The sequence below is a fragment of the Bombus huntii genome, chromosome 7 (assembly GCF_024542735.1).
Source record: "Bombus huntii isolate Logan2020A chromosome 7, iyBomHunt1.1, whole genome shotgun sequence".
In the NCBI taxonomy this organism is placed as follows: Eukaryota; Metazoa; Arthropoda; class Insecta; order Hymenoptera; family Apidae; genus Bombus; species Bombus huntii.
This window is the reverse complement of record NC_066244.1, coordinates 14,828,476-14,855,203: the sequence shown is the minus strand read 5'-3', so window position 1 is coordinate 14,855,203 and position 26,728 is coordinate 14,828,476. Positions and strand designations below refer to the sequence as shown.

The window sequence follows — 26,728 nt, the reverse complement described above, 5'->3', positions numbered from 1 at the left end:
CATTTACATTGAGATACACGTGCGTGTGTACATTGTATATTACTTGAAGGAAAAAACAAATCGTACAATGTTTTACTAAATTATTGATAATTAATGCTATTGATTATTTCTAAAAAATTGCCGTTAATTATTGGTGCAGTTTTATTTATTTAGAAAAATGTTTGGGGCTGTTTCAAAACCTTTTTATATATATTCAGCCGGTATAACCATCATTGGCGGAGGTTACATACTTAGGTAATGTCTCTATAGTTTGCAAAAAGATTATTCTTTTATACTACGTTTTTATTATAGAATAACATGATTGCTCATTCTTTGTTTATTCGTAAAATATAAATCAATATGTAAGTGATCCTATTTAAACGTGAAATTATATTTTACTTTACTTATTATTCATTTCTTTGTTTTGCAGAGATTATCTTAGTGGAGAATTATATGAGAATGATAAAAAATTAACTGACAAAGTAATTATTGTAACAGGAGCAAATACTGGAATTGGTAAAGAAATAGCTCGTGATTTAGCTAAACGAGAGGCTAAAGTTATAATGGCTTGTAGAGATATGGAAAAATGTGAAAATGTATTTTAAAAAAATGATTTATATCATATTAAGAGTAATATTAAAATGTGAGATATAAAATTAATGATCATTTTTTTAGACACGCCGTGACATAGTAGTAGAAAGTAGGAATAAATATGTTTATTGTAGACCATGTGATCTAGCATCTCAAAAAAGTATTAGGGATTTTGCAGAGCAATTTAAGAAAGGTATATACCATATCCTATGTTAGAGTATGAAATGAAATGAAATAACATAGCTTTGTTATATGTATAAAGTGTTCATCTATTTTTGAATACTAAATTGGGAAGAAATTCTTCCTGAACTTATTATTTCTAAATCAATAGGTCTATAGCATAATTTGTATTATCTGTTTCCATTGTAGAACACAAGAAAAGAAAGCTTCACATTCTTATAAATAATGCAGGAGTAATGAGATGTCCTAAGATGTATACCCAAGAAGGAATTGAATTGCAATTTGGTGTGAATCATATAGGACACTTTTTACTAACAAATTTATTGTTAGACACTTTAAAAGATTCTGCACCATCAAGGATTGTAAATGTTTCAAGTAGTGCACACAAGCGTGGCAAAATTAAATTCGACGATTTGAATAATGAGAAAACCTATGAGCCTGGCGAAGCATATGCACAGAGCAAATTAGCTAATATTCTATTTACAAAGGAATTGGCAAATAAATTGAAAGGTTTTGTCATTTTAACAGAAAATAAAATTTATTTTTGAATAAATAATACAATCGATAAAGCATTATTTTTTATGTCATATAGGAACTGGTGTTACAGTGAATGCCGTCCATCCTGGTATAGTACGAACAGAAATAACGCGATATATGGGAATTTATCAAAACTTTTTAGGTAGATTGGCTGTAGATACTCTTTATTAAAACCAATAGTACATTAAAGTATGACATTCGAAGAATATTGTATAAAATTTTCACGGAGAAATATTAAAAAATACGGCAATGGCAATAATTATTCGGACGTGTCTCGGAAAAAAGTAGAATTGCTCATAACTTGGTGCTGCATCATCTGAAATCAAAAACTCAAAGTTCATTCGTTAGGTAACAGTTTTCCCCAGGTAACGCTGGGAGGGTTTTTCGAAATTTCAATTTTTCACTTTTTTGGAACACTTTGAAGGGAAAATTAGCCGCAAATTTTTCAACAAATTTTCACAAAATCGGCTAATGACAATAAATCATTCTTTCAAGCAGAAGGAAAACAATTAATGCTTTTGAATTATATAGCTACCTCTTGTCCTCTCCCTGAATCTACCTAGAAGGAGTTTACCACTCAACATCGTTACCCTCCGCCAAATACCAACAATAAGAAGCTGTCCCTTGATGATAAAATATATTCAAAGCCAACGATATTTACAATATAATCATCGGAATAGCTCAAGCGACCGACAACTATATCGATCAAATATTTCTCTGCTGTACTTACTATATACTTAATACGACGACTGTGTAATTAATGCGTAAGAAATAATAAAGCGATGGTAGATGTATCGTTCAATGTTTCAATATATAATTCTGTATAAAGTATATCATTCTTTCGAATATATTTAAGCGGTATATGTACTTCGAATAACTCATAATTATAATATTATCGAACTTCTATGAATGTAAACACAGAACATAAACTACCACCCGAGACGATTATTGCTCTAATAGCCCAGTGGTGATAACCATGTAACCCATATAGAGGTAACACATAAATTATTATTTATTAAAGAGCGTAAATTTAAAAAAAAAAGCAATGTATTCGCTTCCTACTCGACGACTAATAATAAATTAGAATCGCACTTTCCTCCAACTCTGTTGTCATTGTATATTCTCAGAAACATTCTCGGACTTTCCGTAATTAAGAAGGTTTCGCATACCTGCTGCACAATACGTCTGTCCTTTAAACCGTGTTTCATACACCAAACAAATCAACAACTGCTTAGGCTTTACCAGCCTGTTAATAAGGGGGCCCCCTTAAGAGTCTTAACCCAGGCAATGGTGGCAAACATGAAGCGAAATGGCGTCTATATAAGCTCGACAACTAGCTCGGAGATCACATTCCCAATTCGACTATCGAACAGAACGTTTGAAAGTTCTTGACGCTTCGAAGTTCTTGACGTTTGAAAATTCTCGACGTTCGAAAGTTCTTCGTGTTTGGAAGCGCTTCGCGATTGAAAGCGTCCTTATACATCTTCACCACACTTGGAGCAGTAAGTATTTTATTTCCTTCAAATCGTTTCTTCCACTGATTTTTCAAACAATTTGTTTGAAATTATTTATTTTATTTCCTTATTTATTATTTATTTATTTTTTATTTATCTATCTTAATTTTATTTTTCCAGATTCTTCTTCGCATTTGGAAGTACTTCGAGTTCGAAAGTTCTTCACGTTTGGAAGCGCTTCGCGATTGAAAGCGTCCTTATACATCTTCACCACACTTGGAGCAGTAAGTATTTTATTTCCTTCAAATCGTTTCTTCCACTGATTTTTCAAACAATTTGTTTGAAATTATTTATTTTATTTCCTTATTTATTATTTATTTATTTTTTATTTATCTATCTTAATTTTATTTTTCCAGATTCTTCTTCGCATTTGGAAGTACTTCGAGTTCGAAAGTTCTTCACGTTTGGAAGCGCTTCGCGATTGAAAGCGTCCTTATACATCTTCACCACACTTGGAGCAGTAAGTATTTTATTTCCTTCAAATCGTTTCTTCCACTGATTTTTCAAACAATTTGTTTGAAATTATTTATTTTATTTGTTTATTTACCTATCTTAATTTTATTTTTCCAGATCGTGCCTTATAACAAAACGATGGGAGAGTGCCCGCTTGGTTACAATAGCTTGCACATCAGAAGACAATCTCGAGACAATTTACCTCGGAATTACGTTATGGTGAGCTTTATTTGCCCATGTGGTCAATTCATCTCGGAATTTGGCCTGCATCGCTACCTTTTATACCATCTGACGGGAAGGACGGGGCGAAGACCAGGCAACCCTCGAACACGTCCATATCTCCAGTTGCTCAGCAGCTTGCAAGCAGAAGCAATTCAGAGGCTTCTCAGGAATACGAATGAAGATGAACAAGAAAAAGAAGAAGAAGAAGAAGAAGAATACTCTCCTGATCGCTAAACTAATTAGACTTGGGGACTACTTTATATGGGAACTACTACTTACTTTACTTGGGAACTGTAAATAGATGTTGTGTATAACAGGTTCATCACACATAAGTTGTATTGTACATTATAGTAAATAAATTTTATACTTCTACTTAAAAGATAGATTCTAAATTTTTCTTTATCCCTTCTATCCCTTCAATTCCAATTTATCATATAATAAATTATAACTTCTGTCCAGTTTGTTAAAATTTCTTTAACAACTTCTGCGCTTCCTGTTTAGCATCTCGATCATCTTCGTTCTTTGCAGGATAATCAAGGGCCATTTTTAAATATTTCGTAGCTAGCTCTTTTTGATTTAATTTTAAGTAGGTTTTTCCCAACATTAATAAATTTTGACTATAGAAATTGGGATCAATTTCCTCTGCAGTTTCAAAATATTTTAGAGCTTCCTCGAATGATGAAGATGGCGGTTCTCCAAATATTACAGATGCAATTTTTCTTTGATACCATGTTAAATCAGAAACTTGATAGCACCAAGTACCAAGCATGTACATAAGTGTTGGTTCTTTTGGATTTGGTTCCATTGCTCTCTGCGACATTAAACATATTCGATACAATTGCTTGACATTGTGTCAAGGAATGAAATATTTATAAGTATATATATATATATATATTTGTCGGATCATCACTGGAAATGGGGTTGTGGGCGTCAAATGAATCTTCTCGAGGATTAGCCATTGATACGGTACACACAGGCGTAGTTTATTACAATGATAGAATTATTACAGTCTTAACAATTGATCACGGCGGTTCGGCACTCGCGACACTAGTGACGATGCTCTCGGGCTAAATAACGAATCCGCGGCCAACGGGATGACAACAGAACGTACTCACAAAGTCTAAGTCTGAGAATAATCACTGATCGCGAAAGCGTTACTCTTTGATCGATGAGATCGCGAGCGAGAATGCCTTTCCCGTCCCGATGATGCCACACAGGAAAACTATAACGGGGTGTGTCTAAGGATACGAGATCATCGGATTCGTCGAGAAAAGCCTTCGTTCAGAAAGTAAGGGAAATTGACGTTGCTGCTAATTGGTCAATCTCCATATCGGTGGTTAGAAAAGGATGCTAGCCGCCCTCGAGGGAAAGTTGTTAGTGGGAGACGCCGCTCGTTGAAAAATATGTCTCCCCTATCTTCCCATAGTTGGGACAAAGACCGTTTGTCTGTTTGAAGGACTTTAGTTAACTAAACCTTAAGATTTATAACGGGCCCTCGGGCTAGCCGAACATGTACTGCGGAGACGCATCGACATCTGGCAATCATCTTACTCGAAGAATAGGGTCTGCACGTGGCGAGCCACGGGACAGAAACCGTTGGAATGTTTACTGTCGCGTGTCGCCACAAATATTTCTTTTAAGGAGAGCTATAGAATTACTCCATACCTTTGTCAGGCAAAGCGTTCATCCCGTGACCGCGGCTACGTTCGGCGACTGACTGTCGCCTCGAGCCCAAGCTCATTATCACAATTCTCGAATAATTACAATCGGGTTGAATAACTACAATTGTTCAATTACAGCTATAGTAGACTCTAGGTTACAATGTTGCGGGATTATCCAAAATTCCAAAGGCTCCGGTGTTCTTTCATCTCCGACATATATATATTAATATATTATCATGAAATATACCTGCATATATTTCTTAATATTATATGACTCTTTTATTTGTGCTTTTACTCCTTCATAAAGAGTCTTAGAATTAAGAAGAATCGATGCCCATTTGTGTGCAGCCCAATTATCCTCTTTTATCTCAAGTGCTTCAAGTATTAAATCATAAGCTTCGAAAATTAATTTCTTTCCATCCACTTCACTCACAATTTTAGACAATTTATACATTGCTCTACACAAACGCCATATAATTTCAATATCACCGCTATCCTATAAAAATATTCAATTTTATTATCTACATTTATAAGTGATATACATAATGTCATTACTTTATAATTTATTAGAAGGTCATGTATTTCCTGGTATTGTTCTTGCTCGTATAATGCATCGGCTTTTGCTATTAGAACTTCTTTTGTAGTTATGATTGCTTCGTTGTCACCTCTCTTTTTTGTAAGACCCCAAATACCCATAGCAGTGAACGACGATATGGTACATAATTTTGTTGTTAACATGTACTGATTGCTGCTCTAATAATGAAAACTAATTGAATAATTTTGTATAATATATTAAAATTTATAGATCTGTGGCGGCACGGGCCACGGAACTTTTCAACGGCTCCGGATGCAAAGCGCGACGCCGCCAAAGCGCAACACCGACGTGCCCAATGTACCATCGATATCTTCACACTCTTTCCGCCGAATTCTCGGAAGAGCATACACGTGCCAGCACTGGCGGCACATCTAATGAATGCACGCTAGTGGGGGATATCGATGGGCTACGAAGGGAAGAATCTGCGCGATCCGAAACAAAAGCAGAGTCAGTCTGTCTTGCGCCATTAAATGTGTAACTCCTCGGTACTATTTGCATAGCAACGCGTCGAATGATCTCTCGGTGTCTATCGTTATTTGTTAGTTGTTACCTGTTGTCTGTTAAGTGTAATTGTTAGTTGTTAATTGTTAACTCTGATTGTTGATTAGTTCTAATTAAACTATTGTTCGTTAAAAACACCAAGAGTAGTTCCTTACGCACCTATCACCATACCACCTCAAACTGGTAACCCCGACGTGATTTAACGTGACATTTAGTGAAAGAGGTGACCGTGATAGTGCTATCGTTTTTAACCACCGATTTTGAGTGCACCGCGACGATGGAAAGTAATACACAGGGAACCATAGCCAGCCAGGTGATCAGCATGTCTCCACTGCTGCCCACGAACACGGCGGCATGGTTTGCCCTTCTGGAGAGACAATTCGAGGCAGCGCGAATTACGGAAGACACCATTAAGTACGTGACGCTGGCAAAATGCCTAAACGATCAACAGCTCCAGGACGTCGAAGACCTAATGACGAACCCTCCAGACATCGGACGCTACGAGAAATTAAAACATGCGCTCATTCGCAAATTATCCGATACGGACGCGACCCGGATAAAGAAGTTGGTGGAAAGCGAGGAGATGGGAGATAGAAAGCCATCCCAGTTTTACCAACACTTAAAAAAACTCTCCAGCCCCTCCACGCCCGATGATTTTACCCTCACGCTGTGGAGGAACCGATTACCCGCCCGCATCAGGCGTGTCCTCGCGGCAGTCGACGATTCGGACCCAGAAAGGTTATTGCGGCAGGCGGACCTGATCGCTGAAGAATTCACGGAGGATTTTCAGCGCACCGCCCGGGTAACGGCAGTAATGGACCCACCAGCGCAAAACGCTGGAGTATACGAACCAATGGCCGCCGCAATCAACGTGTTGAGCGAGCAAATATCACAGTTGCAGGCACAGATGAACGCGTTGAGCATGATTAATCATCGTCGACCACGATCACGATCACGATCACGCTCGCGTTCGCGATACCACCGACGTTCGCGCTCGCGAGATCGGCCACGGCAAGACGGTCTGTGTTTCTATCATGCAAAGTTCGGAGAACGCGCGAGGAGCTGTCGTTTCCCATGCACGTGGAAGTCGGGAAACGAGACCAGCCGTCCGTAGACGCGGCAGACGACGACGGCCTGAGTTCCCGCCGCATCTTCGTTACGGACAAGGGAACGAAGATCTCTTTCCTTGTAGACACCGGCGCCGACATCAGCGTATACCCCCGCAGTAAAATCCATAGGCACGTCAAGAAAAACGCGTACGAACTATTCGCGGCCAACTGGGGGACGCGCATCGCAACGTATGGTACCACTGCGATTGGCCTTAACCTGTCCCTAAGACGAGCCTTCAAGTGGAACTTCGTAATTGCTGACGTTCAAACGCCTATCATAGGCGTAGATTTTTTAAGCCATTATGGGTTGCTCGTGGACCCGCGAAACAAACAACTCCTCGACACGACAACCCAATTATCAACAAGGGGATATGCTGCCACGACGGAAGAAATATCCATCAAAACCGTAATCGGCGAATCGGTCTACCATCGACTTTTGGCGGAGTTTCCGGATCTAACTCGTCCACCGGCCTTCGGACGAGAGAAAATCCGACACAGTGTGGTACACCATATTGAAACCACACCCGGGCCACCCGTCTACAGTAAACCTCGACGTCTCGCACCGGATCGTCTCAAGCAAGTCAAGGCGGATTTCGCAACAATGATCGAGCAAGGAGTAATGCGGCCATCGAAGAGTCCATGGGCATCACCCCTGCATGTCGTCCCAAAGAAGGACGGAAGTCTACGACCATGCGGCGACTATCGTGCGTTGAACGCTCGCACCATACCCGACAGGTACTCCCCACCACATATCGAAGATTTCGCGCAACATCTGTACGGTAAGCGTGTCTACTCAAAAATCGACCTTGTCCGCGCTTACCACCAAATCCCGATCGCGCCAGAAGACGTTAAGAAAACCGCGATCACGACACCTTTCGGACTTTTCGAAGCAACCAACATGATGTTTGGGCTTCGAAACGCCGCGCAAACGTGTCAAAGATTCGTTGACGAAATTACCCGTGGTCTGGACTTCGTGTTCGCTTACATAGACGATTTCTTAATCGCATCCGAAACCGAAGAACAACATCGCGAACACCTTCGGATTTTGTTTGAACGCTTAAACGAGTATGGCGTAGTCATCAACCCAGTAAAGTGCGAATTCGGTGTGAACGAAATCACATTCTTGGGACACACCGTAAACGCCGACGGGATAAAGCCGCTAGCCGAACGCGTTGACGCTATTGTAGAAGTACCGCTCCCCGGGACCGTTAAATCACTACGCAGGTACCTCGGTATGATTAATTTCTACCGACGTTTCATACCGGGGGCCGCAAAAATTTTTCAACCCCTAAACGACCTATTAAAAGGAGGAAAAAAGGGCAACGCGCCCATCAAATGGACAGAGCAATCCGAAGCCAGCTTCCGCGAGTCGAAACGCGCCCTCGCTAACGCCACGATGTTAGCGCATCCGATACCTGGCGCACCTGTTAGCCTCGCGGTAGACGCATCCGACTATGCAATAGGAACGGTCCTCCAGCAACGCGTCAACGACTCTTGGCAGCCGTTAGGTTTCCTTACCAAACCGTTGAACTCCGCGCAGCGAAAGTACAGCGCGTACGACCGCGAATTACTCGCTATGTACACTGCGGTAAAGCGATTTCGACACGCCATTGAAGGGAGAAATTTTATAATTTACACCGATCATAAACCCCTTACATATGCGTTCAACCAAGATCCTGATAAGTGTTCGCCGCGACAATTCCGGCAACTAGATTACATCGGACAATTCACTACCGACATAAGATATATCAAGGGGTTAGACAATAATGTTGCCGACGCTCTGTCACGCATCGAAGCGATAGGAAAATAAAATATATTCAAAGCCAACGATATTTACAATATAATCATCGGAATAGCTCAAGCGACCGACAACTATATCGATCAAATATTTCTCTGCTGTACTTACTATATACTTAATACGACGATTGTGTAATTAATGCATAAGAAATAATAAGGCGATGGTAGATGTATCGTTCAATGTTTCAATATGTCGGAGACGAAAGGACGCCGGGGCCCCTCCTAACCTCCTAACATTGTAATCTAGAGTCTACTATAGCCGTAATGAAACAATCGCAGTTATCCAAGCCGATGGTAACTGTTCGGGATTAGCGACGGTGAACTTTGGCTCGGGGCGACAGCCTGCCGCCCAACGTAGCCACGATCAACGGGACGGGCGCTCCGTCTAACAAAGGTGCGGACCGGTGTTATGACCCTCATTAAAGGGGCAAAAATAAATAAGAATCGCACTTTCCTCCAACTCTGTTGTCATTGTATATTCTTAGAAACATTCTCGGACTTTCCATAATTAAGAAGGTTTCGCATACCTGCTGCACAATACGTCTGTCCTTTAAACCGTGTTTCATACACCAAACAAATCAACAACTGCTTAGGCTTTACCAGCCTGTTAATAAGGGGGCCCCCTTAAGAGTCTTAACCCAGGCAATGGTGGCAAACATGAAGCGAAATGGCGTCTATATAAGCTCGACAACTAGCTCGGAGATCACATTCCCAATTCGACTATCGAACAGAACGTTTGAAAGTTCTTGACGCTTCGAAGTTCTTGACGTTTGAAAATTCTCGACGTTCGAAAGTTCTTCGTGTTTGGAAGCGCTTCGCGATTGAAAGCGTCCTTATACATCTTCACCACACTTGGAGCAGTAAGTATTTTATTTCCTTCAAATCGTTTCTTCCACTGATTTTTCAAACAATTTGTTTGAAATTATTTATTTTATTTCCTTATTTATTATTTATTTATTTTTTATTTATCTATCTTAATTTTATTTTTCCAGATTCTTCTTCGCATTTGGAAGTACTTCGAGTTCGAAAGTTCTTCACGTTTGGAAGCGCTTCGCGATTGAAAGCGTCCTTATACATCTTCACCACACTTGGAGCAGTAAGTATTTTATTTCCTTCAAATCGTTTCTTCCACTGATTTTTCAAACAATTTGTTTGAAATTATTTATTTTATTTCCTTATTTATTATTTATTTATTTTTTATTTATCTATCTTAATTTTATTTTTCCAGATTCTTCTTCGCATTTGGAAGTACTTCGAGTTCGAAAGTTCTTCGTGTTTGGAAGCGCTTCGCGATTGAAAGCGTCCTTATACATCTTCACCACACTTGGAGCAGTAAGTATTTTATTTCCTTCAAATCGTTTCTTCCACTGATTTTTCAAACAATTTGTTTGAAATTATTTATTTTATTTGTTTATTTACCTATCTTAATTTTATTTTTCCAGATCGTGCCTTATAACAAAACGATGGGAGAGTGCCCGCTTGGTTACAATAGCTTGCACATCAGAACACAATCTCCAGACAGTTTACCACCGAATTACGTTATGGTGAGCTTTATTTGCCCATGTGGTGAATTCATCTCGGAATTTGGCCTGCATCGCTACCTTTTATACCATCTGACGGGAAGGACGGGAAGGACGGGACGAAGATCAGGCAGCCCAGCAGCACGTCCATATCTCCAGTTGCTCACCAGGTTGCAAGTAGAAGCAATTCTGGGGCGTCGCAGGAATACGAATGAAGATGAACAAGAAGAAGAAGAAGAAGAAGAAGAAGAAGAAGAAGAATACTCTCCTGATCGCTAAACTAATTAGACTTGGGGACTACTTTATATGGGAACTACTACTTACTTTACTTGGGAACTGTAAATAGATGTTGTGTATAACAGGCTCATCACACATAAGTTGTATTGTACATTATAGTAAATAAATTTTATACTTCTACTTAAAAGATAGATTCTAAATTTTTCTTTATCCCTTCTATCCCTTCAATTCCAATTTATCATATAATAGATTATAACTTCTGTCCAGTTTGTTAAAATTTCTTTAACAACTTCTGCGCTTCCTGTTTAGCATCTCGATCATCTTCGTTCTTTGCAGGATAATCAAGGGCCATTTTTAAATATTTCGTAGCTAGCTCTTTTTGATTTAATTTTAAGTAGGTTTTTCCCAACATTAATAAATTTTGACTATAGAAATTGGGATCAATTTCCTCTGCAGTTTCAAAATATTTTAGAGCTTCCTCGAATGATGAAGATGGCGGTTCTCCAAATATTACAGATGCAATTTTTCTTTGATACCATGTTAAATCAGCAACTTGATAGCACCAAGTACCAAGCATGTACATAAGTGTTGGTTCTTTTGGATTTAGTTCCATTGCTCTCTGCGACATTAAACATATTCGATACAATTGCTTGACATTGTGTCAGGGAATGAAATATTTATAAGTATATATATATATATATATATATATATATTAATATATTATCATGAAATATACCAGCATATGTTTCTTAATATTATATGACTCTTTTATTTGTGCTTTTACTCCTTCATAAAGAGTCTTAGAATTAAGAAGAATCGATGCCCATTTGTGTGCAGCCCAATTATCCTCTTTTATCTCAAGTGCTTCAAGTATTAAATCATAAGCTTCGAAAATTAATTTCTTTCCATCCACTTCACTCACAATTTTAGACAATTTATACATTGCTCTACACAAACGCCATATAATTTCAATATCACCGCTATCCTATAAAAATATTCAATTTTATTATCTACATTTATAAGTGATATACATAATGTCATTACTTTATAATTTATTAGAAGGTCATGTATTTCCTGGTATTGTTCTTGCTCGTATAATGCATCGGCTTTTGCTATTAGAACTTCTTTTGTAGTTATGATTGCTTCGTTGTCACCTCTCTTTTTTGTAAGACCCCAAATACCCATAGCAGTGAATGACGATATGGTACATAATTTTGTTGTTAACATGTACTGATTGCTGCTCTAATAATGAAAGCTAATTGAATAATTTTGTATAATATATTAAAATTTATAGATCATTAATATTAACATTACACTTACAATTTGCAAGCGGTCAGGTTATCAAGTTAAAGCTAATATCGACTAAAATTAGAAAATTTCTCTGGTTGCAACGAAGTTTAAAAATCTTATGCAATAATAGAAAAGTAATAAAAAATAAAATCGTGCTTAGATATAATTCCAAACCTTTCGTGAGGATTGAAATCTTCTATGAATAAGCGTTCTTTGTAATACTTTTATATCTCTGATAACGAATAACGCTCTCCGTAACGACATATTAAATTATAGTATTTACAGAAAAAAATAAAAAATTTGTACAATATACAACGTGTTCAGATTTGATTAATTATGACAGATGTAATTCTGACAGCAAAATTAGAAAATTCCACGTCAGATGAGAATCGAATAAAGTACACAAACATTAACAGCATTGACAGATTCGATACTGAAAACTCGATATTTTCAATTCGATTTATCGTAAAGATGTTGTGTGCGCGCGTGCGTGTGTGTCTTCATCTATTTTCTGTTACTGTCTGATACGATCAAATACGATCAATTATATAAAATATAATGTATAGAATTTTGTATTTGCGATAAATACATTACACGTTTCTGAGTATTAAATTTCGCTCTTTATTTTGGATCATCCAATATCCATGACTTGACATGTATTCGAAACAGAATCCGAATTAATTATGATGAATTATGATTAATTATGATTAAAATAATATAAATTAACAATGACAATAAACTAAGAAAAATTATAATATATAGAAATGGACTATTGCATTTTAATCAATATTATCAAAATCTATTGTATATTTGTTTCATGATTGAATTGTTACAAATTCAGTTATGCCATTTACATTGAGATACACGTGCGTGTGTACATTGTATATTACTTGAAGGAAAAAACAAATCGTACAATGTTTTACTAAATTATTGATAATTAATGCTATTGATTATTTCTAAAAAATTGCCGTTAATTATTGGTGCAGTTTTATTTATTTAGAAAAATGTTTGGGGCTGTTTCAAAACCTTTTTATATATATTCAGCCGGTATAACCATCATTGGCGGAGGTTACATACTTAGGTAATGTCTCTATAGTTTGCAAAAAGATTATTCTTTTATACTACGTTTTTATTATAGAATAACATGATTGCTCATTCTTTGTTTATTCGTAAAATATAAATCAATATGTAAGTGATCCTATTTAAACGTGAAATTATATTTTACTTTACTTATTATTCATTTCTTTGTTTTGCAGAGATTATCTTAGTGGAGAATTATATGAGAATGATAAAAAATTAACTGACAAAGTAATTATTGTAACAGGAGCAAATACTGGAATTGGTAAAGAAATAGCTCGTGATTTAGCTAAACGAGAGGCTAAAGTTATAATGGCTTGTAGAGATATGGAAAAATGTGAAAATGTATTTTAAAAAAATGATTTATATCATATTAAGAGTAATATTAAAATGTGAGATATAAAATTAATGATCATTTTTTTAGACACGCCGTGACATAGTAGTAGAAAGTAGGAATAAATATGTTTATTGTAGACCATGTGATCTAGCATCTCAAAAAAGTATTAGGGATTTTGCAGAGCAATTTAAGAAAGGTATATACCATATCCTATGTTAGAGTATGAAATGAAATGAAATAACATAGCTTTGTTATATGTATAAAGTGTTCATCTATTTTTGAATACTAAATTGGGAAGAAATTCTTCCTGAACTTATTATTTCTAAATCAATAGGTCTATAGCATAATTTGTATTATCTGTTTCCATTGTAGAACACAAGAAAAGAAAGCTTCACATTCTTATAAATAATGCAGGAGTAATGAGATGTCCTAAGATGTATACCCAAGAAGGAATTGAATTGCAATTTGGTGTGAATCATATAGGACACTTTTTACTAACAAATTTATTGTTAGACACTTTAAAAGATTCTGCACCATCAAGGATTGTAAATGTTTCAAGTAGTGCACACAAGCGTGGCAAAATTAAATTCGACGATTTGAATAATGAGAAAACCTATGAGCCTGGCGAAGCATATGCACAGAGCAAATTAGCTAATATTCTATTTACAAAGGAATTGGCAAATAAATTGAAAGGTTTTGTCATTTTAACAGAAAATAAAATTTATTTTTGAATAAATAATACAATCGATAAAGCATTATTTTTTATGTCATATAGGAACTGGTGTTACAGTGAATGCCGTCCATCCTGGTATAGTACGAACAGAAATAACGCGATATATGGGAATTTATCAAAACTTTTTAGGTAGATTGGCTGTAGATACTCTTTATTAAAACCAATAGTACATTAAAGTATGACATTCGAAGAATATTGTATAAAATTTTCACGGAGAAATATTAAAAAATACGGCAATGGCAATAATTATTCGGACGTGTCTCGGAAAAAAGTAGAATTGCTCATAACTTGGTGCTGCATCATCTGAAATCAAAAACTCAAAGTTCATTCGTTAGGTAACAGTTTTCCCCAGGTAACGCTGGGAGGGTTTTTCGAAATTTCAATTTTTCACTTTTTTGGAACACTTTGAAGGGAAAATTAGCCGCAAATTTTTCAACAAATTTTCACAAAATCGGCTAATGACAATAAATCATTCTTTCAAGCAGAAGGAAAACAATTAATGCTTTTGAATTATATAGCTACCTCTTGTCCTCTCCCTGAATCTACCTAGAAGGAGTTTACCACTCAACATCGTTACCCTCCGCCAAATACCAACAATAAGAAGCTGTCCCTTGATGATAAAATATATTCAAAGCCAACGATATTTACAATATAATCATCGGAATAGCTCAAGCGACCGACAACTATATCGATCAAATATTTCTCTGCTGTACTTACTATATACTTAATACGACGACTGTGTAATTAATGCGTAAGAAATAATAAAGCGATGGTAGATGTATCGTTCAATGTTTCAATATATAATTCTGTATAAAGTATATCATTCTTTCGAATATATTTAAGCGGTATATGTACTTCGAATAACTCATAATTATAATATTATCGAACTTCTATGAATGTAAACACAGAACATAAACTACCACCCGAGACGATTATTGCTCTAATAGCCCAGTGGTGATAACCATGTAACCCATATAGAGGTAACACATAAATTATTATTTATTAAAGAGCGTAAATTTAAAAAAAAAAGCAATGTATTCGCTTCCTACTCGACGACTAATAATAAATTAGAATCGCACTTTCCTCCAACTCTGTTGTCATTGTATATTCTCAGAAACATTCTCGGACTTTCCGTAATTAAGAAGGTTTCGCATACCTGCTGCACAATACGTCTGTCCTTTAAACCGTGTTTCATACACCAAACAAATCAACAACTGCTTAGGCTTTACCAGCCTGTTAATAAGGGGGCCCCCTTAAGAGTCTTAACCCAGGCAATGGTGGCAAACATGAAGCGAAATGGCGTCTATATAAGCTCGACAACTAGCTCGGAGATCACATTCCCAATTCGACTATCGAACAGAACGTTTGAAAGTTCTTGACGCTTCGAAGTTCTTGACGTTTGAAAATTCTCGACGTTCGAAAGTTCTTCGTGTTTGGAAGCGCTTCGCGATTGAAAGCGTCCTTATACATCTTCACCACACTTGGAGCAGTAAGTATTTTATTTCCTTCAAATCGTTTCTTCCACTGATTTTTCAAACAATTTGTTTGAAATTATTTATTTTATTTCCTTATTTATTATTTATTTATTTTTTATTTATCTATCTTAATTTTATTTTTCCAGATTCTTCTTCGCATTTGGAAGTACTTCGAGTTCGAAAGTTCTTCACGTTTGGAAGCGCTTCGCGATTGAAAGCGTCCTTATACATCTTCACCACACTTGGAGCAGTAAGTATTTTATTTCCTTCAAATCGTTTCTTCCACTGATTTTTCAAACAATTTGTTTGAAATTATTTATTTTATTTCCTTATTTATTATTTATTTATTTTTTATTTATCTATCTTAATTTTATTTTTCCAGATTCTTCTTCGCATTTGGAAGTACTTCGAGTTCGAAAGTTCTTCACGTTTGGAAGCGCTTCGCGATTGAAAGCGTCCTTATACATCTTCACCACACTTGGAGCAGTAAGTATTTTATTTCCTTCAAATCGTTTCTTCCACTGATTTTTCAAACAATTTGTTTGAAATTATTTATTTTATTTGTTTATTTACCTATCTTAATTTTATTTTTCCAGATCGTGCCTTATAACAAAACGATGGGAGAGTGCCCGCTTGGTTACAATAGCTTGCACATCAGAAGACAATCTCGAGACAATTTACCTCGGAATTACGTTATGGTGAGCTTTATTTGCCCATGTGGTCAATTCATCTCGGAATTTGGCCTGCATCGCTACCTTTTATACCATCTGACGGGAAGGACGGGGCGAAGACCAGGCAACCCTCGAACACGTCCATATCTCCAGTTGCTCAGCAGCTTGCAAGCAGAAGCAATTCAGAGGCTTCTCAGGAATACGAATGAAGATGAACAAGAAAAAGAAGAAGAAGAAGAAGAAGAATACTCTCCTGATCGCTAAACTAATTAGACTTGGGGACTACTTTATATGGGAACTACTACTTACTTTACTTGGGAACTGTAAATAGATGTTGTGTATAACAGGTTCATCACACATAAGTTGTATTGTACATTATAGTAAATAAATTTTATACTTCTACTTAAAAGATAGATTCTAAATTTTTCTTTATCCCTTCTATCCCTTCAATTCCAATTTATCATATAATAAATTATAACTTCTGTCCAGTTTGTTAAAATTTCTTTAACAACTTCTGCGCTTCCTGTTTAGCATCTCGATCATCTTCGTTCTTTGCAGGATAATCAAGGGCCATTTTTAAATATTTCGTAGCTAGCTCTTTTTGATTTAATTTTAAGTAGGTTTTTCCCAACATTAATAAATTTTGACTATAGAAATTGGGATCAATTTCCTCTGCAGTTTCAAAATATTTTAGAGCTTCCTCGAATGATGAAGATGGCGGTTCTCCAAATATTACAGATGCAATTTTTCTTTGATACCATGTTAAATCAGAAACTTGATAGCACCAAGTACCAAGCATGTACATAAGTGTTGGTTCTTTTGGATTTGGTTCCATTGCTCTCTGCGACATTAAACATATTCGATACAATTGCTTGACATTGTGTCAAGGAATGAAATATTTATAAGTATATATATATATATATATTTGTCGGATCATCACTGGAAATGGGGTTGTGGGCGTCAAATGAATCTTCTCGAGGATTAGCCATTGATACGGTACACACAGGCGTAGTTTATTACAATGATAGAATTATTACAGTCTTAACAATTGATCACGGCGGTTCGGCACTCGCGACACTAGTGACGATGCTCTCGGGCTAAATAACGAATCCGCGGCCAACGGGATGACAACAGAACGTACTCACAAAGTCTAAGTCTGAGAATAATCACTGATCGCGAAAGCGTTACTCTTTGATCGATGAGATCGCGAGCGAGAATGCCTTTCCCGTCCCGATGATGCCACACAGGAAAACTATAACGGGGTGTGTCTAAGGATACGAGATCATCGGATTCGTCGAGAAAAGCCTTCGTTCAGAAAGTAAGGGAAATTGACGTTGCTGCTAATTGGTCAATCTCCATATCGGTGGTTAGAAAAGGATGCTAGCCGCCCTCGAGGGAAAGTTGTTAGTGGGAGACGCCGCTCGTTGAAAAATATGTCTCCCCTATCTTCCCATAGTTGGGACAAAGACCGTTTGTCTGTTTGAAGGACTTTAGTTAACTAAACCTTAAGATTTATAACGGGCCCTCGGGCTAGCCGAACATGTACTGCGGAGACGCATCGACATCTGGCAATCATCTTACTCGAAGAATAGGGTCTGCACGTGGCGAGCCACGGGACAGAAACCGTTGGAATGTTTACTGTCGCGTGTCGCCACAAATATTTCTTTTAAGGAGAGCTATAGAATTACTCCATACCTTTGTCAGGCAAAGCGTTCATCCCGTGACCGCGGCTACGTTCGGCGACTGACTGTCGCCTCGAGCCCAAGCTCATTATCACAATTCTCGAATAATTACAATCGGGTTGAATAACTACAATTGTTCAATTACAGCTATAGTAGACTCTAGGTTACAATGTTGCGGGATTATCCAAAATTCCAAAGGCTCCGGTGTTCTTTCATCTCCGACATATATATATTAATATATTATCATGAAATATACCTGCATATATTTCTTAATATTATATGACTCTTTTATTTGTGCTTTTACTCCTTCATAAAGAGTCTTAGAATTAAGAAGAATCGATGCCCATTTGTGTGCAGCCCAATTATCCTCTTTTATCTCAAGTGCTTCAAGTATTAAATCATAAGCTTCGAAAATTAATTTCTTTCCATCCACTTCACTCACAATTTTAGACAATTTATACATTGCTCTACACAAACGCCATATAATTTCAATATCACCGCTATCCTATAAAAATATTCAATTTTATTATCTACATTTATAAGTGATATACATAATGTCATTACTTTATAATTTATTAGAAGGTCATGTATTTCCTGGTATTGTTCTTGCTCGTATAATGCATCGGCTTTTGCTATTAGAACTTCTTTTGTAGTTATGATTGCTTCGTTGTCACCTCTCTTTTTTGTAAGACCCCAAATACCCATAGCAGTGAACGACGATATGGTACATAATTTTGTTGTTAACATGTACTGATTGCTGCTCTAATAATGAAAACTAATTGAATAATTTTGTATAATATATTAAAATTTATAGATCTGTGGCGGCACGGGCCACGGAACTTTTCAACGGCTCCGGATGCAAAGCGCGACGCCGCCAAAGCGCAACACCGACGTGCCCAATGTACCATCGATATCTTCACACTCTTTCCGCCGAATTCTCGGAAGAGCATACACGTGCCAGCACTGGCGGCACATCTAATGAATGCACGCTAGTGGGGGATATCGATGGGCTACGAAGGGAAGAATCTGCGCGATCCGAAACAAAAGCAGAGTCAGTCTGTCTTGCGCCATTAAATGTGTAACTCCTCGGTACTATTTGCATAGCAACGCGTCGAATGATCTCTCGGTGTCTATCGTTATTTGTTAGTTGTTACCTGTTGTCTGTTAAGTGTAATTGTTAGTTGTTAATTGTTAACTCTGATTGTTGATTAGTTCTAATTAAACTATTGTTCGTTAAAAACACCAAGAGTAGTTCCTTACGCACCTATCACCATACCACCTCAAACTGGTAACCCCGACGTGATTTAACGTGACATTTAGTGAAAGAGGTGACCGTGATAGTGCTATCGTTTTTAACCACCGATTTTGAGTGCACCGCGACGATGGAAAGTAATACACAGGGAACCATAGCCAGCCAGGTGATCAGCATGTCTCCACTGCTGCCCACGAACACGGCGGCATGGTTTGCCCTTCTGGAGAGACAATTCGAGGCAGCGCGAATTACGGAAGACACCATTAAGTACGTGACGCTGGCAAAATGCCTAAACGATCAACAGCTCCAGGACGTCGAAGACCTAATGACGAACCCTCCAGACATCGGACGCTACGAGAAATTAAAACATGCGCTCATTCGCAAATTATCCGATACGGACGCGACCCGGATAAAGAAGTTGGTGGAAAGCGAGGAGATGGGAGATAGAAAGCCATCCCAGTTTTACCAACACTTAAAAAAACTCTCCAGCCCCTCCACGCCCGATGATTTTACCCTCACGCTGTGGAGGAACCGATTACCCGCCCGCATCAGGCGTGTCCTCGCGGCAGTCGACGATTCGGACCCAGAAAGGTTATTGCGGCAGGCGGACCTGATCGCTGAAGAATTCACGGAGGATTTTCAGCGCACCGCCCGGGTAACGGCAGTAATGGACCCACCAGCGCAAAACGCTGGAGTATACGAACCAATGGCCGCCGCAATCAACGTGTTGAGCGAGCAAATATCACAGTTGCAGGCACAGATGAACGCGTTGAGCATGATTAATCATCGTCGACCACGATCACGATCACGATCACGCTCGCGTTCGCGATACCACCGACGTTCGCGCTCGCGAGATCGGCCACGGCAAGACGGTCTGTGTTTCTATCATGCAAAGTTCGGAGAACGCGCGAGGAGCTGTCGTTTCCCATGCACGTGGAAGTCGGGAAACGAGACCAGCCGTCCGTAGACGCGGCAGACGACGACGGCCTGAGTTCCCGCCGCATCTTCGTTACGGACAAGGGAACGAAGATCTCTTTCCTTGTAGACACCGGCGCCGACATCAGCGTATACCCCCGCAGTAAAATCCATAGGCACGTCAAGAAAAACGCGTACGAACTATTCGCGGCCAACTGGGGGACGCGCATCGCAACGTATGGTACCACTGCGATTGGCCTTAACCTGTCCCTAAGACGAGCCTTCAAGTGGAACTTCGTAATTGCTGACGTTCAAACGCCTATCATAGGCGTAGATTTTTTAAGCCATTATGGGTTGCTCGTGGACCCGCGAAACAAACAACTCCTCGACACGACAACCCAATTATCAACAAGGGGATATGCTGCCACGACGGAAGAAATATCCATCAAAACCGTAATCGGCGAATCGGTCTACCATCGACTTTTGGCGGAGTTTCCGGATCTAACTCGTCCACCGGCCTTCGGACGAGAGAAAATCCGACACAGTGTGGTACACCATATTGAAACCACACCCGGGCCACCCGTCTACAGTAAACCTCGACGTCTCGCACCGGATCGTCTCAAGCAAGTCAAGGCGGATTTCGCAACAATGATCGAGCAAGGAGTAATGCGGCCATCGAAGAGTCCATGGGCATCACCCCTGCATGTCGTCCCAAAGAAGGACGGAAGTCTACGACCATGCGGCGACTATCGTGCGTTGAACGCTCGCACCATACCCGACAGGTACTCCCCACCACATATCGAAGATTTCGCGCAACATCTGTACGGTAAGCGTGTCTACTCAAAAATCGACCTTGTCCGCGCTTACCACCAAATCCCGATCGCGCCAGAAGACGTTAAGAAAACCGCGATCACGACACCTTTCGGACTTTTCGAAGCAACCAACATGATGTTTGGGCTTCGAAACGCCGCGCAAACGTGTCAAAGATTCGTTGACGAAATTACCCGTGGTCTGGACTTCGTGTTCGCTTACATAGACGATTTCTTAATCGCATCCGAAACCGAAGAACAACATCGCGAACACCTTCGGATTTTGTTTGAACGCTTAAACGAGTATGGCGTAGTCATCAACCCAGTAAAGTGCGAATTCGGTGTGAACGAAATCACATTCTTGGGACACACCGTAAACGCCGACGGGATAAAGCCGCTAGCCGAACGCGTTGACGCTATTGTAGAAGTACCGCTCCCCGGGACCGTTAAATCACTACGCAGGTACCTCGGTATGATTAATTTCTACCGACGTTTCATACCGGGGGCCGCAAAAATTTTTCAACCCCTAAACGACCTATTAAAAGGAGGAAAAAAGGGCAACGCGCCCATCAAATGGACAGAGCAATCCGAAGCCAGCTTCCGCGAGTCGAAACGCGCCCTCGCTAACGCCACGATGTTAGCGCATCCGATACCTGGCGCACCTGTTAGCCTCGCGGTAGACGCATCCGACTATGCAATAGGAACGGTCCTCCAGCAACGCGTCAACGACTCTTGGCAGCCGTTAGGTTTCCTTACCAAACCGTTGAACTCCGCGCAGCGAAAGTACAGCGCGTACGACCGCGAATTACTCGCTATGTACACTGCGGTAAAGCGATTTCGACACGCCATTGAAGGGAGAAATTTTATAATTTACACCGATCATAAACCCCTTACATATGCGTTCAACCAAGATCCTGATAAGTGTTCGCCGCGACAATTCCGGCAACTAGATTACATCGGACAATTCACTACCGACATAAGATATATCAAGGGGTTAGACAATAATGTTGCCGACGCTCTGTCACGCATCGAAGCGATAGGAAAATAAAATATATTCAAAGCCAACGATATTTACAATATAATCATCGGAATAGCTCAAGCGACCGACAACTATATCGATCAAATATTTCTCTGCTGTACTTACTATATACTTAATACGACGATTGTGTAATTAATGCATAAGAAATAATAAGGCGATGGTAGATGTATCGTTCAATGTTTCAATATGTCGGAGACGAAAGGACGCCGGGGCCCCTCCTAACCTCCTAACATTGTAATCTAGAGTCTACTATAGCCGTAATGAAACAATCGCAGTTATCCAAGCCGATGGTAACTGTTCGGGATTAGCGACGGTGAACTTTGGCTCGGGGCGACAGCCTGCCGCCCAACGTAGCCACGATCAACGGGACGGGCGCTCCGTCTAACAAAGGTGCGGACCGGTGTTATGACCCTCATTAAAGGGGCAAAAATAAATAAGAATCGCACTTTCCTCCAACTCTGTTGTCATTGTATATTCTTAGAAACATTCTCGGACTTTCCATAATTAAGAAGGTTTCGCATACCTGCTGCACAATACGTCTGTCCTTTAAACCGTGTTTCATACACCAAACAAATCAACAACTGCTTAGGCTTTACCAGCCTGTTAATAAGGGGGCCCCCTTAAGAGTCTTAACCCAGGCAATGGTGGCAAACATGAAGCGAAATGGCGTCTATATAAGCTCGACAACTAGCTCGGAGATCACATTCCCAATTCGACTATCGAACAGAACGTTTGAAAGTTCTTGACGCTTCGAAGTTCTTGACGTTTGAAAATTCTCGACGTTCGAAAGTTCTTCGTGTTTGGAAGCGCTTCGCGATTGAAAGCGTCCTTATACATCTTCACCACACTTGGAGCAGTAAGTATTTTATTTCCTTCAAATCGTTTCTTCCACTGATTTTTCAAACAATTTGTTTGAAATTATTTATTTTATTTCCTTATTTATTATTTATTTATTTTTTATTTATCTATCTTAATTTTATTTTTCCAGATTCTTCTTCGCATTTGGAAGTACTTCGAGTTCGAAAGTTCTTCGTGTTTGGAAGCGCTTCGCGATTGAAAGCGTCCTTATACATCTTCACCACACTTGGAGCAGTAAGTATTTTATTTCCTTCAAATCGTTTCTTCCACTGATTTTTCAAACAATTTGTTTGAAATTATTTATTTTATTTCCTTATTTATTATTTATTTATTTTTTATTTATCTATCTTAATTTTATTTTTCCAGATTCTTCTTCGCATTTGGAAGTACTTCGAGTTCGAAAGTTCTTCACGTTTGGAAGCGCTTCGCGATTGAAAGCGTCCTTATACATCTTCACCACACTTGGAGCAGTAAGTATTTTATTTCCTTCAAATCGTTTCTTCCACTGATTTTTCAAACAATTTGTTTGAAATTATTTATTTTATTTCCTTATTTATTATTTATTTATTTTTTATTTATCTATCTTAATTTTATTTTTCCAGATTCTTCTTCGCATTTGGAAGTACTTCGAGTTCGAAAGTTCTTCGTGTTTGGAAGCGCTTCGCGATTGAAAGCGTCCTTATACATCTTCACCACACTTGGAGCAGTAAGTATTTTATTTCCTTCAAATCGTTTCTTCCACTGATTTTTCAAACAATTTGTTTGAAATTATTTATTTTATTTCCTTATTTATTATTTATTTATTTTTTATTTATCTATCTTAATTTTATTTTTCCAGATTCTTCTTCGCATTTGGAAGTACTTCGAGTTCGAAAGTTCTTCACGTTTGGAAGCGCTTCGCGATTGAAAGCGTCCTTATACATCTTCACCACACTTGGAGCAGTAAGTATTTTATTTCCTTCAAATCGTTTCTTCCACTGATTTTTCAAACAATTTGTTTGAAATTATTTATTTTATTTCCTTATTTATTATTTATTTATTTTTTATTTATCTATCTTAATTTTATTTTTCCAGATTCTTCTTCGCATTTGGAAATACTTCGAGTTCGAAAGTTCTTCGTGTTTGGAAGCGCTTCGCGATTGAAAGCGTCCTTATACATCTTCACCACACTTGGAGCAGTAAGTATTTTATTTCCTTCAAATCGTTTCTTCCACTGATTTTTCAAACAATTTGTTTGAAATTATTTATTTTATTTGTTTATTTACCTATCTTAATTTTATTTTTCCAGATCGTGCCTTATAACAAAACGATGGGAGAGTGCCCGCTTGGTTACAATAGCTTGCACATCAGAACACAATCTCCAGACAGTTTACCACCGAATTACGTTATGGTGAGCTTTATTTGCCCATGTGGTGAATTCATCTCGGAATTTGGCCTGCATCGCTACCTTTTATACCATCTGACGGGAAGGACGGGAAGGACGGGACGAAGATCAGGCAGCCCAGCAGCACGTCCATATCTCCAGTTGCTCACCAGGTTGCAAGTAGAAGCAATTCTGGGGCGTCGCAGGAATACGAATGAAGATGAACAAGAAGAAGAAGAAGAAGAAGAAGAAGAAGAAGAAGAATACTCTCCTGATCGCTAAACTAATTAGACTTGGGGACTACTTTATATGGGAACTACTACTTACTTTACTTGGGAACTGTAAATAGATGTTGTGTATAACAGGCTCATCACACATAAGTTGTATTGTACATTATAGTAAATAAATTTTATACTTCTACTTAAAAGATAGATTCTAAATTTTTCTTTATCCCTTCTATCCCTTCAATTCCAATTTATCATATAATAGATTATAACTTCTGTCCAGTTTGTTAAAATTTCTTTAACAACTTCTGCGCTTCCTGTTTAGCATCTCGATCATCTTCGTTCTTTGCAGGATAATCAAGGGCCATTTTTAAATATTTCGTAGCTAGCTCTTTTTGATTTAATTTTAAGTAGGTTTTTCCCAACATTAATAAATTTTGACTATAGAAATTGGGATCAATTTCCTCTGCAGTTTCAAAATATTTTAGAGCTTCCTCGAATGATGAAGATGGCGGTTCTCCAAATATTACAGATGCAATTTTTCTTTGATACCATGTTAAATCAGCAACTTGATAGCACCAAGTACCAAGCATGTACATAAGTGTTGGTTCTTTTGGATTTAGTTCCATTGCTCTCTGCGACATTAAACATATTCGATACAATTGCTTGACATTGTGTCAGGGAATGAAATATTTATAAGTATATATATATATATATATATATATATATTAATATATTATCATGAAATATACCAGCATATGTTTCTTAATATTATATGACTCTTTTATTTGTGCTTTTACTCCTTCATAAAGAGTCTTAGAATTAAGAAGAATCGATGCCCATTTGTGTGCAGCCCAATTATCCTCTTTTATCTCAAGTGCTTCAAGTATTAAATCATAAGCTTCGAAAATTAATTTCTTTCCATCCACTTCACTCACAATTTTAGACAATTTATACATTGCTCTACACAAACGCCATATAATTTCAATATCACCGCTATCCTATAAAAATATTCAATTTTATTATCTACATTTATAAGTGATATACATAATGTCATTACTTTATAATTTATTAGAAGGTCATGTATTTCCTGGTATTGTTCTTGCTCGTATAATGCATCGGCTTTTGCTATTAGAACTTCTTTTGTAGTTATGATTGCTTCGTTGTCACCTCTCTTTTTTGTAAGACCCCAAATACCCATAGCAGTGAATGACGATATGGTACATAATTTTGTTGTTAACATGTACTGATTGCTGCTCTAATAATGAAAGCTAATTGAATAATTTTGTATAATATATTAAAATTTATAGATCATTAATATTAACATTACACTTACAATTTGCAAGCGGTCAGGTTATCAAGTTAAAGCTAATATCGACTAAAATTAGAAAATTTCTCTGGTTGCAACGAAGTTTAAAAATCTTATGCAATAATAGAAAAGTAATAAAAAATAAAATCGTGCTTAGATATAATTCCAAACCTTTCGTGAGGATTGAAATCTTCTATGAATAAGCGTTCTTTGTAATACTTTTATATCTCTGATAACGAATAACGCTCTCCGTAACGACATATTAAATTATAGTATTTACAGAAAAAAATAAAAAATTTGTACAATATACAACGTGTTCAGATTTGATTAATTATGACAGATGTAATTCTGACAGCAAAATTAGAAAATTCCACGTCAGATGAGAATCGAATAAAGTACACAAACATTAACAGCATTGACAGATTCGATACTGAAAACTCGATATTTTCAATTCGATTTATCGTAAAGATGTTGTGTGCGCGCGTGCGTGTGTGTCTTCATCTATTTTCTGTTACTGTCTGATACGATCAAATACGATCAATTATATAAAATATAATGTATAGAATTTTGTATTTGCGATAAATACATTACACGTTTCTGAGTATTAAATTTCGCTCTTTATTTTGGATCATCCAATATCCATGACTTGACATGTATTCGAAACAGAATCCGAATTAATTATGATGAATTATGATTAATTATGATTAAAATAATATAAATTAACAATGACAATAAACTAAGAAAAATTATAATATATAGAAATGGACTATTGCATTTTAATCAATATTATCAAAATCT

General features: G+C 37.8%; 7 protein-coding genes and 2 long non-coding RNA genes across 14 annotated transcripts in view; 4 read left to right on the top strand and 5 right to left on the bottom strand.

Annotated features, from left to right (window-relative positions):
* The first annotated feature begins 101 nt into the window (after positions 1-101).
* LOC126867921 (retinol dehydrogenase 13-like) lies at positions 102-2,552 on the top strand. Its single transcript, XM_050623014.1, has 5 exons — positions 102-234; positions 410-575; positions 655-763; positions 940-1,260; positions 1,343-2,552. Exons 1-5 carry the CDS (start codon positions 158-160, stop codon positions 1,456-1,458), a joined length of 789 nt encoding a protein of 262 aa, XP_050478971.1. The 5' UTR covers positions 102-157; the 3' UTR covers positions 1,459-2,552.
* On the bottom strand, positions 1,435-26,250 carry LOC126867906 (regulator of microtubule dynamics protein 1-like). Its single transcript, XM_050622985.1, has 7 exons — positions 26,102-26,250; positions 25,682-25,879; positions 25,374-25,622; positions 24,725-25,256; positions 16,564-16,668; positions 10,667-10,740; positions 1,435-3,456 (listed from the first exon to the last, which is right to left on the bottom strand). The coding sequence occupies exons 1-4, from the start codon at positions 26,189-26,191 to the stop codon at positions 24,909-24,911; spliced, it is 885 nt and encodes a 294-aa protein (XP_050478942.1). The 5' UTR covers positions 26,192-26,250; the 3' UTR covers positions 1,435-3,456; positions 10,667-10,740; positions 16,564-16,668; positions 24,725-24,908.
* Positions 3,844-4,334, bottom strand: LOC126867936 (regulator of microtubule dynamics protein 1-like). The gene has a single exon (XM_050623038.1). It carries the CDS (start codon positions 4,294-4,296, stop codon positions 3,940-3,942), a length of 357 nt encoding a protein of 118 aa, XP_050478995.1. The 5' UTR covers positions 4,297-4,334; the 3' UTR covers positions 3,844-3,939.
* Positions 5,361-6,557, bottom strand: LOC126867234 (regulator of microtubule dynamics protein 1-like). The gene is made up of 3 exons (XM_050621475.1): positions 6,405-6,557; positions 5,693-5,890; positions 5,361-5,633 (listed from the first exon to the last, which is right to left on the bottom strand). Exons 1-3 carry the CDS (start codon positions 6,555-6,557, stop codon positions 5,361-5,363), a joined length of 624 nt encoding a protein of 207 aa, XP_050477432.1.
* LOC126867949 (uncharacterized) lies at positions 9,155-9,762 on the top strand. The gene is made up of 2 exons (XR_007690482.1): positions 9,155-9,543; positions 9,656-9,762. It is a non-coding gene; the product is annotated as an uncharacterized LOC126867949 (long non-coding RNA).
* Positions 11,016-26,728, bottom strand: part of LOC126867908 (regulator of microtubule dynamics protein 1-like) — a 34,426-nt gene continuing 18,713 nt past the window's right edge. For 2 of the 6 annotated variants that reach the window (XM_050622991.1, XM_050622988.1), the window contains exons 2-4: positions 18,726-18,923; positions 11,633-11,881; positions 11,016-11,515 (exon numbers count right to left, since the gene is read on the bottom strand). In XM_050622991.1, coding sequence (XP_050478948.1) covers positions 11,168-11,515; positions 11,633-11,881; positions 18,726-18,908 — 780 coding nt within the window. In that variant the 5' untranslated portion in view covers positions 18,909-18,923 and the 3' untranslated portion in view covers positions 11,016-11,167. Of the gene's footprint in view, positions 11,516-11,632; positions 11,882-11,940; positions 12,139-12,216; positions 12,259-12,360; positions 12,510-18,725; positions 18,924-25,957; positions 26,107-26,728 lie in introns of those variants that run through there. The other 4 variants (XM_050622987.1, XM_050622989.1, XM_050622986.1 and 1 more) reach the window with 4 other exon arrangements.
* On the top strand, positions 13,135-15,585 carry LOC126867918 (retinol dehydrogenase 13-like). Its single transcript, XM_050623006.1, has 5 exons — positions 13,135-13,267; positions 13,443-13,608; positions 13,688-13,796; positions 13,973-14,293; positions 14,376-15,585. Exons 1-5 carry the CDS (start codon positions 13,191-13,193, stop codon positions 14,489-14,491), a joined length of 789 nt encoding a protein of 262 aa, XP_050478963.1. The 5' UTR covers positions 13,135-13,190; the 3' UTR covers positions 14,492-15,585.
* LOC126867935 (regulator of microtubule dynamics protein 1-like) lies at positions 16,877-17,366 on the bottom strand. Its single transcript, XM_050623037.1, has one exon. The coding sequence runs from the start codon at positions 17,327-17,329 to the stop codon at positions 16,973-16,975; it is 357 nt and encodes a 118-aa protein (XP_050478994.1). The 5' UTR covers positions 17,330-17,366; the 3' UTR covers positions 16,877-16,972.
* LOC126867950 (uncharacterized) lies at positions 22,188-22,795 on the top strand. The gene is made up of 2 exons (XR_007690483.1): positions 22,188-22,576; positions 22,689-22,795. It is a non-coding gene; the product is annotated as an uncharacterized LOC126867950 (long non-coding RNA).